This window comes from Ricinus communis, chromosome 5 (assembly GCF_019578655.1).
Source record: "Ricinus communis isolate WT05 ecotype wild-type chromosome 5, ASM1957865v1, whole genome shotgun sequence".
NCBI classification, from domain to species: domain Eukaryota; kingdom Viridiplantae; phylum Streptophyta; class Magnoliopsida; order Malpighiales; family Euphorbiaceae; genus Ricinus; species Ricinus communis.
The window spans coordinates 1,350,368-1,365,705 of NC_063260.1; the positions used below are offsets into that span (position 1 = coordinate 1,350,368).

General features: G+C 31.5%; 2 protein-coding genes across 2 annotated transcripts; both read left to right on the plus strand.

Moving 5' to 3' along the window:
* The first annotated feature begins 392 nt into the window (after positions 1–392).
* On the plus strand, positions 393–4,048 carry LOC107262159 (G-type lectin S-receptor-like serine/threonine-protein kinase At1g11410). Its single transcript, XM_015726272.3, has 7 exons — positions 393–1,825; positions 1,940–2,066; positions 2,173–2,389; positions 2,492–2,702; positions 2,863–3,100; positions 3,203–3,353; positions 3,456–4,048. The coding sequence occupies exons 1-7, from the start codon at positions 475–477 to the stop codon at positions 3,759–3,761; spliced, it is 2,601 nt and encodes an 866-aa protein (XP_015581758.3). The 5' UTR covers positions 393–474; the 3' UTR covers positions 3,762–4,048.
* Positions 4,049–11,227: 7,179 nt separating this feature from the next.
* LOC8267706 (G-type lectin S-receptor-like serine/threonine-protein kinase At1g11410) lies at positions 11,228–15,320 on the plus strand. The gene is made up of 8 exons (XM_048374316.1): positions 11,228–13,104; positions 13,219–13,345; positions 13,452–13,668; positions 13,771–13,981; positions 14,142–14,379; positions 14,482–14,632; positions 14,735–15,036; positions 15,186–15,320. Exons 1-8 carry the CDS (start codon positions 11,844–11,846, stop codon positions 15,208–15,210), a joined length of 2,532 nt encoding a protein of 843 aa, XP_048230273.1. The 5' UTR covers positions 11,228–11,843; the 3' UTR covers positions 15,211–15,320.
* The last annotated feature ends 18 nt before the right edge of the window (positions 15,321–15,338 follow it).

Consider the following 15,338-nt stretch of genomic DNA (forward strand, 5'->3'; position numbering starts at 1 on the left):
AAATCAACTATCAAGATACTTTTAAAAATATTTTAATCTTATTTTAAAATCATTTCATTTTATTACTCATAAAATTTAAAGCATATATTAATAAATAATTTTATTATTAGAAATAAATATTATAATATATTAATTAATAAAAATTTAAAATATTAATTTAGAAAATAATTAATATATCATGATGTTTTTAAATTACAGAATAGTCGTATATAATTTTCCCAAGTCAATATGTTACATTGATATCATAAAGCCGCGCTTGACATCCTATAAGTGTGTGAAAGTGCCGTTGCCGTGGCGCTTACTCCCTGCTTGCTTCTTTGGGCCATATTCTCATGTCTGATTTTCCAGAGCACTTGCAGTCAATTGAACGATAAGCAACTAAAATGATCAGGATATTTCTTTTGTCTAATATTTGAATAGTCTTCACACTGTTTGGAGAAAATATGCAAATGGTTAATTCTTCATTTAAGTGCAATGTGTTCCATTCATACAAATCTAAGATGTTTTTTCAACTGCTTTAACAAAAGTCACTTCTTCAAGGCAACTGGTTTCATAGTCATGGAAACTATACCATGGATTTCATGTCTTCTAATCTTGCTCCAATTTACAGTATGTACCAGCACTACTTCCAACGACACCATAACCATAAATCAAATCTTTACAGATGGCGACCTCCTAATCTCTAAAGAAAAAACCTTTGCATTCGGTTTCTTTAACCCAGGCAGTTCTAGCTACAGATATCTTGGTATTTGGTTCTACAACATACCAGGGCAAACGGTGGTGTGGGTAGCAAACAGGAACAATCCCATCAATGGTTCTTCAGGATTCCTGTCCATTAATCAACAGGGAAACCTTGTCCTCTATGGTGAAGACAGTGATCCAGTTTGGTCGACAAATGCTTCTGTTGAGACAACAGGAAACTTAGCTCAGCTCTTGGATTCAGGAAATTTGGTTTTGGTTCAACGTAATAAGGATAAAAGCATATTATGGCAAAGCTTTGATCATCCAACAGATACCTTATTACCAGGAATGAAGATTGGAGTAAATAGGAAAACAGGTCAGAACTGGATGCTGAAATCATGGAGATCAGAAAATGACCCAGGAATCGGAAACTTTTTCTATAGACTCAACCCGAATGGCTCACCTCAAATATTTTTGTATAATGATACAACTCGCTACTGGCGAAGTAATCCATGGCCATGGAGAATAAACCTAGAGGTATACTACTGTAGTTTTATTAACAATCAGGATGAGATATGTTATAACTGTTCTCTTCGCAATACCTCTGTTATCTCAAGACAGCAGTTGGACCATTTAGGAATCATGAGGTGGCTAGTATGGCAAGAAAATGATGATCAGTGGAAGGAGTTCCAGTCATTACCTAGAGATCGATGCGACGATTATGGACGGTGTGGTGGTTATGGGAAGTGTGATTCTAATACTGTTACTAGATATGAATGTGCTTGTTTACCTGGGTATGAACCCAAGTCCCCAAGGAATTGGAATTTATGGGATGGTAGAGATGGGTGTGTCAGGAAGCGAAAGGAGTCTTCCTCAGTTTGTGGGCACGGAGAAGGATTTATAAAAGTGGAAAGTGTTAAACTTCCAGATGCATCAGCAGCAGTTTGGGTGGACATGAGTACGAGCCATATTGACTGCGAGCAACAATGTAAAAGGAACTGTGCATGCTCTGCATACTCTACCATATTTATTGCTGGGAATGGAAGTGGTTGTTTAGCTTGGTATGGAGAATTGATTGATACAAAAACATACCCGCCCGATGCAGGCTACGATCTGTATGTTCGTGTTGACGCTCTTGAATTAGGTACTATAATTCTTGCTTAATCAGAACAAAAGCGACAATTCAAAGAGAAAACTGATATATAATTGTTTTCTTTGTAGACTTTACTTTTATTGCTTATTTATTCTTTTTCAATAGCTGACAGTGCCAGAAGATCAAGCAGTTCTATTGAAACGAAGAGGATTCTAATAGTGTCTGTTGCATCAGTATGGTTTATAATTATCTTAATTATCTACTGCTGGCTCAAAAAGAAGAAAAAGAAACGGTAAGAAACATGCTAATGCAAGTCTTTGTTCTTCTTCAAGCCAATTCTTTGAATCATAAAACAGTAAGGACTAAAATACACATCTGTTTCCATTTTCTCATCCAAGTAAAATGAAGAGAAACTGGAATACAATAGTACTTGACCACCCTATAAATGGCTCAAATTACTACCGAGGTACAATGGCAGCAGCAGATGAGCTTGAGGGAGGAAGTAGGAGTCATCAAGATTTGGTACTTTTCAAACTCAGCACCATACTTGTTGCCACTGACAATTTCTCTCCAGTTAATAAAATTGGACAGGGTGGTTTTGGGACTGTTTACAAGGTATGGACTTGAGAATTTTCTTAGTAATGAATGGCTTCAGTGATTGTGCATCTGTCCAAGTCATAGTGAATTTTAAACAACTATCTTGCATCATGATTTTAGGGTCAGCTATCTAATGGAAAGGAGATTGCTATTAAAAGAATGTCCAAAACTTCAATGCAAGGAATTGAGGAATTGAAAAATGAAGTGATGTTGATTGCAAAGCTTCAACACAGGAATCTTGTGAAACTTCTAGGCTGCTGCGTTGAGAGGAATGAACAGATGTTAATATATGAATACTTGGCAAACAAAAGTTTAGACACATTTCTTTTTGGTAAAGTCTTTCCACTCTCTTGTTTTATGGTATTTTATGGTTTTCTTCCTTAGATTGCATCCAAGTCCCTACTAGTCATCTGAATTCTATATGCTGCAGACACAAAGATATCATTGAAGTATAGAAACTGAAATGAAAGTTCTTACTGTTCTTTAACCAGATGAGAGAAAAAGATCATTGATAAGTTGGGAAACACGCTTCAATATTATTGTTGGAATTGCTCGAGGGATATTATATCTTCATCAAGACTCAAGATTAACAGTTATCCATAGGGATTTAAAAAGCAGTAACATTCTATTAGATGCGGATATGAAACCTAAAATCTCTGATTTTGGCATGGCTAGATTATTCAAAAGTGATGAACTTCAAGGCGAGACAAATAGAGTTGTCGGAACATAGTAAGTGTATGCATAAAATATGATATGCAGTCCATACAATAATGTATGCATTTTATTTGATCACTAACTAAACTCAATTTCTAACATAATACATTCATGCAGTGGATATATGTCACCAGAGTATGCTGTGTTCGGAAAATATTCAGTAAAATCTGATATCTTTAGTTTTGGGATCATATTATTGGAGATTATAAGTGGTAAGAAGACCAATGGCTTTACTCAAAAGGATGCTTCACTAAACTTGATTGGACAGGTAATTTGGTAAAACTTCATCATATACTCATTTCATTATATTCATCCATAAATATATGTACATAGCATGTATGTCAATTAATCCCATGAACTATTTATTCAGGTGTGGGAGTTATGGAAGGAAGAGAGAGCACTGGAGATAGTGGATTCATCATTGACAGGTTCTTGTAATTCTGATGAAGTCTTGAGATGCATTCAGGTTGGTTTGTTATGTGTTCAAGAAGATGCAATGGACAGACCAGCCATGTTAGAAGTTGTCCTAATGTTGAAGAGTGACTCGAGTCTTCCTTCTCCAAAACAACCTGCTTTCATTTTCAGAGCATCTTCCAGCAATACCAACTCAGCAGGAGGCAATGGAGGATCGTGCTCTATAAATGGTGTGACAATCACTGCAGTCTCAACCCGGTAATTATATAGCAAAAATTCCTATCCAAACATGCTATAGTTCCTCCCAAGCCTGTGCCAAACATAAGACTAATGACTTAGGAGGGTGTGAATACTTCAGAAGACTAATGGCTAGTGACTTTGACTAAATTATAAACAATAGCATGATTCTTTATAAAATTCAAAGACTTTCTGAATGCTCATAAAGTATTCATGTCTGATTCTCCATAGCAATAGAACAAAAAGCAAATGGCGTGATTCATTAGACCATTCTTTTCTATTTTGTTGTAATATAATATCATTTTTTTCTCATTTTTGAAACAAATAGTCTTAAAACATGGTTTGGAAATGGTCAATCCATCACAGGTCCCTGAGACTAAGTGATATAATATCATTTTTTTCTCATCTACCAATTTCACCAGTACTCAACCATCCGAATTTGAACACAATGCCTTGGACTGATACTATTACAGAAATGATCTCGTCTCCATTAACAAAAGTTGCTTCTTCAAAGGCAACTGGTTTCATAGTTATGGAAACTAAAACATGGTTTTTTTTTTCTTCTAGTCTTGCGCCGATTCACAATATGTATCGCCAACGACGCCATAACCTTAAACCAAATCTTTAAAGATGGCGACCTCCTAATTTCTAATTGCTGTAAAATGATCTGAATAGTTTGAGCTTGACTCGATTTAGCTTGTTGTTTAACTCATTCAAAAAGTATAACGATCCGAGCTTGATTTTATTTTTAAACTCGTTAAGCGTTTGAGCCGAACTTGAGAAGACAAAAGCTCCGTTCGACATGGTCGTGAGCTTTTAGGCTCGTTATATATAATTTAAATTATCTATAATAATATAATAAGATATATATATATATATATTTTAAAATTAATTCTTTTATATGATAATAAAGATAAAGTTAAACAAATCTCTTATAAATCAAAACAAAAATTTTGTACATAATTATGATATATCTCTTATAAATTCACATTCATTATAAATTTATAATCTTTTTTTATGAGCTAAAGCTTAAAAAAGATAGATGGCATGCAATAATCTTTTTTTATGAGCTAAATATTTTTATTTTATTTTCAGTAAAGTAAAATATTATTATTTAGTTTTTAATTTTTTTTATCTCTTTAAGCTTATTATTCTAGATTTTCAGCTTATTAAGGAATTCTCCAACTACGTACAATATCCAAATAAAAACTTTCTAGTTTCAAGACAGCCTGTCCAATCACTGTCTGTGTAAAGATTAAGAGAACAATCTGATGAAGCTTTCATAAGAAACCTTTGACCCGGCGCATTCTTAATATATCTCAACACTCTAAAAGTTGCATCCCAATGTACCTGTGCACGTCTGTCCATGAATTGTGCAAGAACATGTATTGCATAGCACAAATCTGGCCTAATGAAAGTTAGATAAAGTAATCTCTCAACTAACTGTCTATAAGTCAAAGGATTTGATAACAAGCCATCAGTAATATAAGCTAGTTTATGGTTAACTTCTATTAGTATTCTTACAAGTTTTACTTCAAAAAATCCATATTCCTGCAAAAGATCTACTGCATATTTTCTTTGACAAGCAGAAATACCAACAGTTGATCCTATAAAATACTTCAAAACCCTCAAATCCCTTAGCTTAAAATTTTTCTTTAACTGGTCTTTCAATTCATCAACGATTTCTTTTGATGAACTTGCTATAACTATGTCATCAACATAAACTAATAAAATAATGAAACCAACTTTTTTATTTTTTGTAAACAAGGAATAATCTGCTTTTTGACTGAAAAAATCAAGAAATTTTGAACTTTGTGAAAACTTGTTCATTCTATTGCCCCAAGGCTTGCTTTTAGTCATACAAGGACTTGTGCAATTTACAAATAAGTGTACCATTAGTATCAGATTATAAACTCTGTCTCTCCCCCAGAAGCTTATACCCACTTGGAATTTTCATATAAAAATCTTCATGTAGATCACCATTGAGAAAAACATTGCTAATATTGAGTTGGAATAGATGTCAGCCATAAATAATACTTAAAGCCAAAAAGATTGTAACTATGGTATGCTTAACAACTGGACTAAAAGTCTCATTATAATCAGATCTTACTTCCTAAGTGTAGCCTTTGGCAACAAGCGTGGCTTTATAAAGATCAACTGAACCTTCTTCATCCAACACTGGCTTTGTCAACTTTGCAGGTAACTACACATTTTACCTTCATAATGTTATGCTTTCTAGTCTTACATAAGATGCATTTGTTTGGATAGTGGATACTGGAGCTAGTGATCATATCATTGGGTTAATTGCACCGCTGGTACTAAACCTTTACATTTTTTTTCAAATGGTACCAAACCTTTAATTTGTTTCTTTGCACTACTATTATTTCAGATCTTCGCCAGACTCAATGGGAATCCCAAGATTTATTTCATGTGGCTGCCGGATTTATAAAAAATAACACCACTTGCCACATCTGACTCCTTCATTTTATTCTAGTCAGCAATTAACTAAAAACCTTTAATTTTATGAGGAATTTCCATTCCAAACACTCCTTTTTCCACTCGCATCTTTACAGAAATTATTATCATCTTCTTCTCATGGATTTCTAAGATCTAGCAAATGGGTCTTTGATTTTCTCTACCTCTTTTGGAAGAAACGAAGGAAACTCCCCATCACCACCATCACCACCTGCGGTGGCCAAAACTTTAAGACGACGACCACTGCCCTTTGAACTCACTAACACATTCCACACTCCCATTGTTGGCGGAGACCCCAAGTTAAGAGCAACCATTGGTAATTTTAGAATCGTAAAACAAGAACAAGGAATTAAAACCCAGAAAAGCTTTGGTGGCTAGATTCCTGAATATGAACTAAACATTCACTAAAAACCACTTGCCACCGGCGGTGACTTCCACTAACGTGACCGGAGACATTACTAGTAATGGTGCTTCTCCCTCCACCACTAGTCAATCTGACAACCTCAGCAGCCGCTTGAGCAGTGGCAAGTGCAGCCTCAGCAACCGCTGCAGTGGCTGCTGCCACGGCTATAGCATGCTTGTTCGCATTTAAACTATCATCAAATGGACCTGATAAAGAAATATCACGCTTATTGGAAAGTGAAGGAATTGTGTTTGAAGATCTAGCGAAACTCCATCGCTTTTTATCCTTGGCCGTCGGGGAAGAACCGGAACCTGCTTTTTTGGGACCAAAAAGTCGTCGGAAAAGTCCCATGTCTCATAGTTCAAATTTAAATAATGATTTGGTAAAAGCGAAAGACATTTTTTGGGAGAGAGGAGTAAAGAGGGAGATCATAGACAGAGAGTGTGAGATTAATCTTTTAAATCTAATTAATTGCTGACTATGATAAAATGAAGGAGTCAGCAAGAGACGTGGCAAGTAGTGTGTTATCCTTCATAAATTTGGCAGCCATATCAGCAAATAAGTGTCTGATTCTTCATTGATACTAGCGGAAGATACAAAAATAATAGGAGTGGTACCAAAAAGAAACAAATTAAAAGTTTGGTACTATTTGAAAAAAAGTACGAAAATTTGATACCAGCGGTACAATTAACCCTTGTATTATTTCATCTATTACTTTGTTTAATTCTTACAAACCTATTTCTAATTGTTTTGTTCAAATGCCAAATGGTACTAAAGCAGTAACAGTATAGTCATTGAGCAAAACCATTAAAAAGAATCAAATTAAAAGTTTGGTACTATTTGAAAAAAAGTACAAAAATTTGATACCAGCGGTACAATTAACCCTTGTATTATTTCATCTATTACTTTGTTTAATTCTTACAAACCTATTTCTAATTGTTTTGTTCAAATGCCAAATGGTACTAAAGCAGTAACAGTATAGTCATTGAGCAAAGCCATTAACTTCCGAATATAATCTTGAGAAAGATTCAGTTGCGGATAACCGCATAAGGTTGAATTAGTACAACAAAATGGTTTCTTTAAATTTTTTGAGACCATTGGGACAATTTCTTGCTTAAATAATAAACTATAGTCTAGTCTATTCCTCTGATCCATCAATTGTGCCCATTTTATCATTCACCCTTCTTTTTAACATTTAATTGACAAATACAATAAAGAAAAATTATGCAGATTTCTACTTATCAGAAAAAATGCAAATTAGTAAATATAAAAATCACAGCTATACTTAAATCAATGAAAAATTCTTGCCCAGATTCGGTACGTGTCCCTATCTATACTCCAAATTATAGATTATTGATACATATTTATTAGTTTTAAGTGGGAGTCACTTTCTTTTTAAAATAAAAAATAATTAAAATTTTACAATAATATTTAAAAATTATTTTATAATTTTAGCACAATTAATATAATTAAACAATAAGTAATTATTACCACCATTATTTTTATTGAAATTGCTCTTACTTTCATTGTCCTCGGCATTACCACCACCGTAACTATCTTCTTCATCGTTATTATTAAAAGAAAAAATAGTAAGAACACTAAAAAGTAGCAATATTTATTTTATTTAAATATCAATATATATCTTTTAATTTAATGTAAAAATTTAATTTTTTTTTAATTATATCAATTCTCTTTCTAGAGAGTGTATAACTCACTCTCTTATTTTTATAAAAAAATAGGATTAATTTAAGCTAAATATATAAAGGTTTGAGCTAAAATATCTACAAATTTAGAAAATAATTAAAATAAACCCAAGTAATAAGGTGAGTAACCAAATTGGACTTTATTCCTTAAGGAAACATAAGCAAAAGTAACAACAAATTATATATATTTTATAGATTTCAGTATTAATTTCGTATATATTTAATATACATTAGGTATTTAACTAATATATAATTTATTGAACACAAAAATTTTAAAAAATTACCATAAAAAATCTTTTATAAATGTACAATAAGGTACATGTTAGCTATATATTTAGTAACTTTTAACTTATGTAATATATTTTAATTGCAAAGTATATTTTTCTCCAATAGCAAAGGATAAAATACCAATTTGTTTATTAAAATATAATGAAATACATTCAGCTTATTTTAATATATGTTCCTTAAAAATAATATATTTAATATATTTACATTTTTAGAATAATACATGTAAAAGATACAGTAAATGATAATATATTTCACAGCTTTTGGTATTTATTTCTTTATATATTTGAATTACATTTAGTATATAACCGATATCTAAAAACTGTTCTTTTATTTCTACTTTGTACTTTTGGTATTCATTTGATGTGTACTAATTTCTTCTTTTACATACCCATTATATAACTACTATCTATTATTGGTTCTATATTTGTAATAATAATTTTTTTTAAATTTAAAAGGAGCATACAGAGAATAAGGTATCTATTTCACTTAATATGGTATATGTTATATATTTATATAGTATATGTATACTATTTAGGTCGATAATGTTTCTCTTTAATTGGTTATTAAAAAATGGACTAAAAATATAAACACATGTTATATTAGAAAACATAAAGGATGAAATATAATTTCTTTTTACTCAAACATTAATTTTAATAATATAATGAGAAAAAATTTGTGATTGAGGAGAGCAATTAGAAGATTTATGAAAAAGATTATTTAGTAGAGGAATTATTTATCAATCATGAATGCTATTTCATTGCTTATTTTAGCTCATCAAGAATTATCATCTACACTCAATTAATTTTAATAGACTTTTCTACAAGAGATCAATATATGATTGAGATCCATTCAATAATATTAATTTTTTATATATAATTATTATTTAATATTTTTTATATCAACTTTATATATTTTAGTGTATGTTTAATATATATTATTTATATAGTTGGTAAATAACTAGTATTTAAAATTATTTTTTAGTAGCTATTTAAAATATTTCGTATATGTTTGATATATAATTAGTATCTGAAACTGATATATATATATATGAGATTATTTTTTAGTATCTATTTCATATTTTTTACACTTATTTCACATATCTTGATATATGTTTAGTATACAATTGTTATATAAAAATGTCATTATGTACTTATAATTAGTTAGAAAGTTTTTTATCATATTATCTTTAATATTACATATTGTTTTGTTTGTATAGCATATCTTTAATAAAAAAAAAATTAGATTAAGAAATATAAGAGAGTATTAATTATTTGGACATGCCTCTGATAAAAAATTATATATTTTTAATATTTTATATTAATTATTAAATAATAAAATATTAAACTCTACTTGCAGAACATGCTCAATTTTAATTTTTTTATTAAATACCATAGATTATTAATTTAGAGAGATATTAATTTAGAAAAGTTTATATATTATAAATAGATAAATACTGGAAATATAAAACTTGAGGAAAAGAAGTTATTGATTAAATATATATTTGATATTTATAATTATTTTAATTCATATAGATTGCATATTTATAAAAATGAAAAGGTAAAATGTTAGAAAATAATATACATTATATTTACTTTATTATATGTTTGATATTAAATGTATATGTTAGCTATATGTTAGGTAATTTTTGACTAAAATTTTAATCTATTTAATAAATTGTTACTTTAGATTGTTTTTCGATAGCAAAGAATATAATTTAAGTGTTCATTCAATATAATGAAATACATTCAATTTATTTTAATATACATATATTATATATAATATATTTACTATGTTTATATATTTAGAACAATATAAGCAAAAGTTACAGTAAATGGTATATATTTTATAGATTTTAGTATATATTCCATATATATTTGGTATACATATAATATATGAATAATATGTGAAACTGTTCATTAGTTTATGCTTGTATCTTTGGTATCATATGTAAATTTGGTTACTATTCAAAAAATTTAGCTAATTTCTTACAATAAATATAATATCAAACATCATCAGTGCAAAATATAATACCATTTAATCCAATATATTAGCCAACTAAAATTATTATTTCATTGTTTGTCCATACATGGATAATACCATTATAAAGAAAAAGAAAAATCAAATTAATGGCAAGAAGTGTGTTTCTAAATATATTATCTCATGACATTTCAAATTGAACAACAACCAACTCTTTATGTCCCACAAGTGCTAAAAGCATCTTCGCATCGTCTCTATATATCAAATTCATCGGCACCATACCCATTAAAATAATTATAAAAAATAAAACAAAAAAATTATTCAGCAAATTCATCAAACACCTTAAATGCGTATTTAAATATTAGTTGTAATCATCTAATTCTCTGCATTCTCTAACACTAAAAGATTAAATCACTGCATCAAAATTATTAAAATTCAACATTTTAAAAATAAAATCACCAACAAATCAAAAGGATCAAATATATTATTTTTCTACCATTAATCAATAATAAAAAGAAACCTCACAAATTTCTTTCAAGTTAGTACTAAAACTCATATTACCAAGAGATTTTTTTTGGGCAAATTCGTAGTTGTACGTATTAAGAGTTTTCCAAAGCAAAGAATGATAGTCCCATTTTCATAAATGAGCAGCCTTATTGGTTGTGGAAATGAGAAAAATTTGTCAACACCACCATATTAGATTCAAAAGAAGAAGTATTATGGCTCAATCTCAAGCCTACGTTCAAAGCCAAAAAGATATACCAATGAAACTCCTCCTATCAATCCTTCCCACCATTACAGTTTTTCTATCAAATTTATCAGACGCCCATGAGTGAGAGTATAAGGTACTCAGAAGAGAATATTTGCTAGAAAGATTATATATAATTAGACCATGACGATTCTTTGGTGCCACCCACCAGTTGAGAGTGAGAGCAAATCAGAAAAATTAAAAAAGTCGGTGTTGAAGAAGAAGAATAATAAAAAAAGATAATACAAACCGTAAAATAAAAAAAAATAAAAATAAGAGTTTATAATATTTAAAAAAAAAAATTAAAAAAAATAGTCATGAAACATTATTTCCAAAAAAAAAAATCGTAGCTTAATTTTGTCAAAGTGATATAATATCATTTTTCTCATCCACAAATTTTCTAATAGTCAACCATCCGAATTTGAATACAATGACTTGGACTGATACTATTACAGAAATGATTTCGTCTCCATTAACAAAAACTGCTTCTTCAAGGCATCTGGTCTCATAGTCATGGAAACTAAAACATGGTTTTCATTTCTTCTAATCTTGGTCCGATCCATAGTACGTACTGCTTCCAACGATACCATAAGCATAAACCAAATCCTTAAAGATGGGGACCTCCTAATCTCTAAAGAAGAAAATTTTGCATTCGGGTTCTTTGGCCCCGGCAGTTCTAGCTACAGATATCTTGGAATTTGGTTCCACAAGATACCAGGGCAAACGGTGGTGTGGGTAGCAAACAGGAACAATCCCATCAATGGTTCTTCAGGATTCCTGTCCATTAATCAACAGGGAAACCTTGTCCTCTTTGGTGAAAACAGTGATCCAGTCTGGTCGACAAATGTTTCGGTTGAGATAACAGGAAATACAGCTCAGCTCTTGGATTCAGGAAATTTGGTTTTGGTTCAACGTAATAAGGATAAAAGCATATTATGGCAAAGCTTTGATCATCCAACAGATACCTTATTACCAGGAATGAAGATTGGAGTAAATAGGAAAACAGGTCAGAACTGGATGCTGAAATCATGGAGATCAGAAAATGACCCAGGAATCGGAAACTTTTTCTATAGACTCAACCCGAATGGCTCACCTCAAATATTTCTGTATAATGATACAACTCGCTACTGGCGAAGTAATCCATGGCCATGGAGAATATACCTAGAGGTATACTACTGTAGTTTTATTAACAATCAGGATGAGATATGTTATAACTGTTCTCTTCGCAATACCTCTGTTATCTCAAGACAGCAGTTGGACCATTTAGGAATCATGAGGTGGCTAGTATGGCAAGAAAATGATGATCAGTGGAAGGAGTTCCTGTCATTACCTAGAGATCGATGCGACAATTATGGACGGTGTGGTGGTTATGGGAAGTGTGATTCTAATACTGTTACTAGATATGAATGTGCTTGTTTACCTGGGTATGAACCCAAGTCCCCAAGGAATTGGAATTTATGGGATGGGAGAGATGGGTGTGTCAGGAAGCGAAAGGAGTCTTCCTCAGTTTGTGGGCACGGAGAAGGATTTATAAAAGTGGAAAGTGTTAAACTTCCAGATGCATCAGCAGCAGTTTGGGTGGACATGAGTACGAGCCATATTGACTGCGAGCAACAATGTAAAAGGAACTGTGCATGCTCTGCATACTCTACCATATTTATTACTGGGAATGGAAGTGGTTGTTTAGCTTGGTATGGAGAATTGATTGATACAAAAACATACCCGCCCGATGTAGGCTACGATCTGTATGTTCGTGTTGATGCTCTTGAATTAGGTACTCTAATTCTTGCTTAATCAGAATAAAAGCGACAATTCAAAGAGAAAACTGATATATAATTGTTTTCTTTGTAGACTTTTCTTTTATTGCTTTTTTGTTCTTTTTCAATAGCTGACAGTGCCAGAAGATCAAGCAGTTCTATTGAAACGAAGAGGATTCTAATAGTGTCTGTTGCATCAGTATGGTTTATAATTATCTTAATTATCTACTGCTGGCTCAAAAAGAAGAAAAAGAAACGGTAAGAAACATGTTAATGCAAGTCTTTGTTCTTCTTCAAACCAATTCTTTGAATCATAAAACAGTAAGGACTAAAATACACATCTGTTTCCATTTTCTCATCCAAGTAAAATGAAGAGAAACTGGAATACAATAGTACTTGACCACCCTATAAATGGCTCAAATTACTACCGAGGTACAATGGCAGCAGCAGATGAGCTTGAGGGAGGAAGTAGGAGTCATCAAGATTTGGTACTTTTCAAACTCAGCACCATACTTGTTGCCACTGACAATTTCTCTCCAGTTAATAAAATTGGACAGGGTGGTTTTGGGACTGTTTACAAGGTATGGACTTGAGAATTTTCTTAGTAATGAATGGCTTCAGTGATTGTGCATCTGTCCAAGTCATAGTGAATTTTAAACATCTATCTTACATCATGATTTTAGGGTCAGCTATCTAATGGAAAGGAGATTGCTATTAAAAGAATGTCCAAAACTTCAATGCAAGGAATTGAGGAATTGAAAAATGAAGTGATGTTGATTGCAAAGCTTCAACACAGGAATCTTGTGAAACTTCTAGGCTGCTGCGTTGAGAGGAATGAACAGATGTTAATATATGAATACTTGGCAAACAAAAGTTTAGACACATTTCTTTTTGGTAAAGTCTTTCCACTCTCTTGTTTTATGGTATTTTATGGTTTTCTTCCTTAGATTGCATCCAAGTCCCTACTAGTCATCTGAATTCTATATGCTGCAGACACAAAGATATCATTGAAGTATAGAAACTGAAATGAAAGTTCTTACTGTTCTTTAACCAGATGAGAGAAAAAGATCATTGATAAGTTGGGAAACACGCTTCAATATTATTGTTGGAATTGCTCGTGGGATATTATATCTTCATCAAGACTCAAGATTAACAATTATCCATAGGGATTTAAAAAGCAGTAACATTCTATTAGATGCGGATATGAATCCAAAAATCTCTGATTTTGGCATGGCTAGATTATTCAAAAGTGATGAACTTCAAGACCAGACAAATAGAATTGTTGGAACATAGTAAGTGTACGCATAAAATATGATATGCAGTCCATACAATGTTGTATATATTTTACTTGATCACTAACTAAACTGAATTTCTAACATAATACATTCATGCAGTGGATATATGTCACCAGAGTATGCTGTGTTCGGAAAATATTCAGTAAAATCTGATATCTTTAGTTTTGGGATCATATTATTGGAGATTATAAGTGGTAAGAAGACCAATGGCTTTAATCAAAAGGATGCTTCACTAAACTTGATTGGACAGGTAATTTGGTAAAACTTTACCATATATTCATTTCATTATATTCATCCATAAATATATGTACATAGCATGTATGTCAATTAATCCCATGAACTATTTATTCAGGTGTGGGAGTTATGGAAGGAAGAGAGAGCACTGGAGATAGTGGATTCATCATTGACAGGTTCTTGTAATTCTGATGAAGTCTTGAGATGCATTCAGGTTGGTTTGTTATGTGTTCAAGAAGATGCAGTGGACAGACCAATCATGTCAGAAGTTGTCCTAATGTTGAAGAGTGATTCGAGTCTTCCTTCTCCAAAACAACCTGCTTTCATTTTTAGAGCATCTTCCAGCAATACTATTTCACCAGGTGGGAATGAAGGATCGTGCTCTATAAATGGTGTGACAATCACTGCAGTCTCAACCCGGTAATTATATAGCAAAAATTCCTATCCAAACATGCTATAGTTCCTCCCAAGCCTGTGGCAAACACAGGATGTAGCTTTAGCAGTGTGAATACTTCAAAAGAGTTCCATTTTGAGTAATTTATAAGGAATAAAATGTTTATTCTTTATAGGAACTTGAAGATCGAAGAGCTCTGATATACCTGTTGCCTAAAATGAAAGGCAAAGACTTGGAGGTATATATACATAAATATATACATATATATGCTGCTTCATAAGGTTGAATTAGTACAATGTTTTTTTTTTAATTTTTTGAGACCATTGGG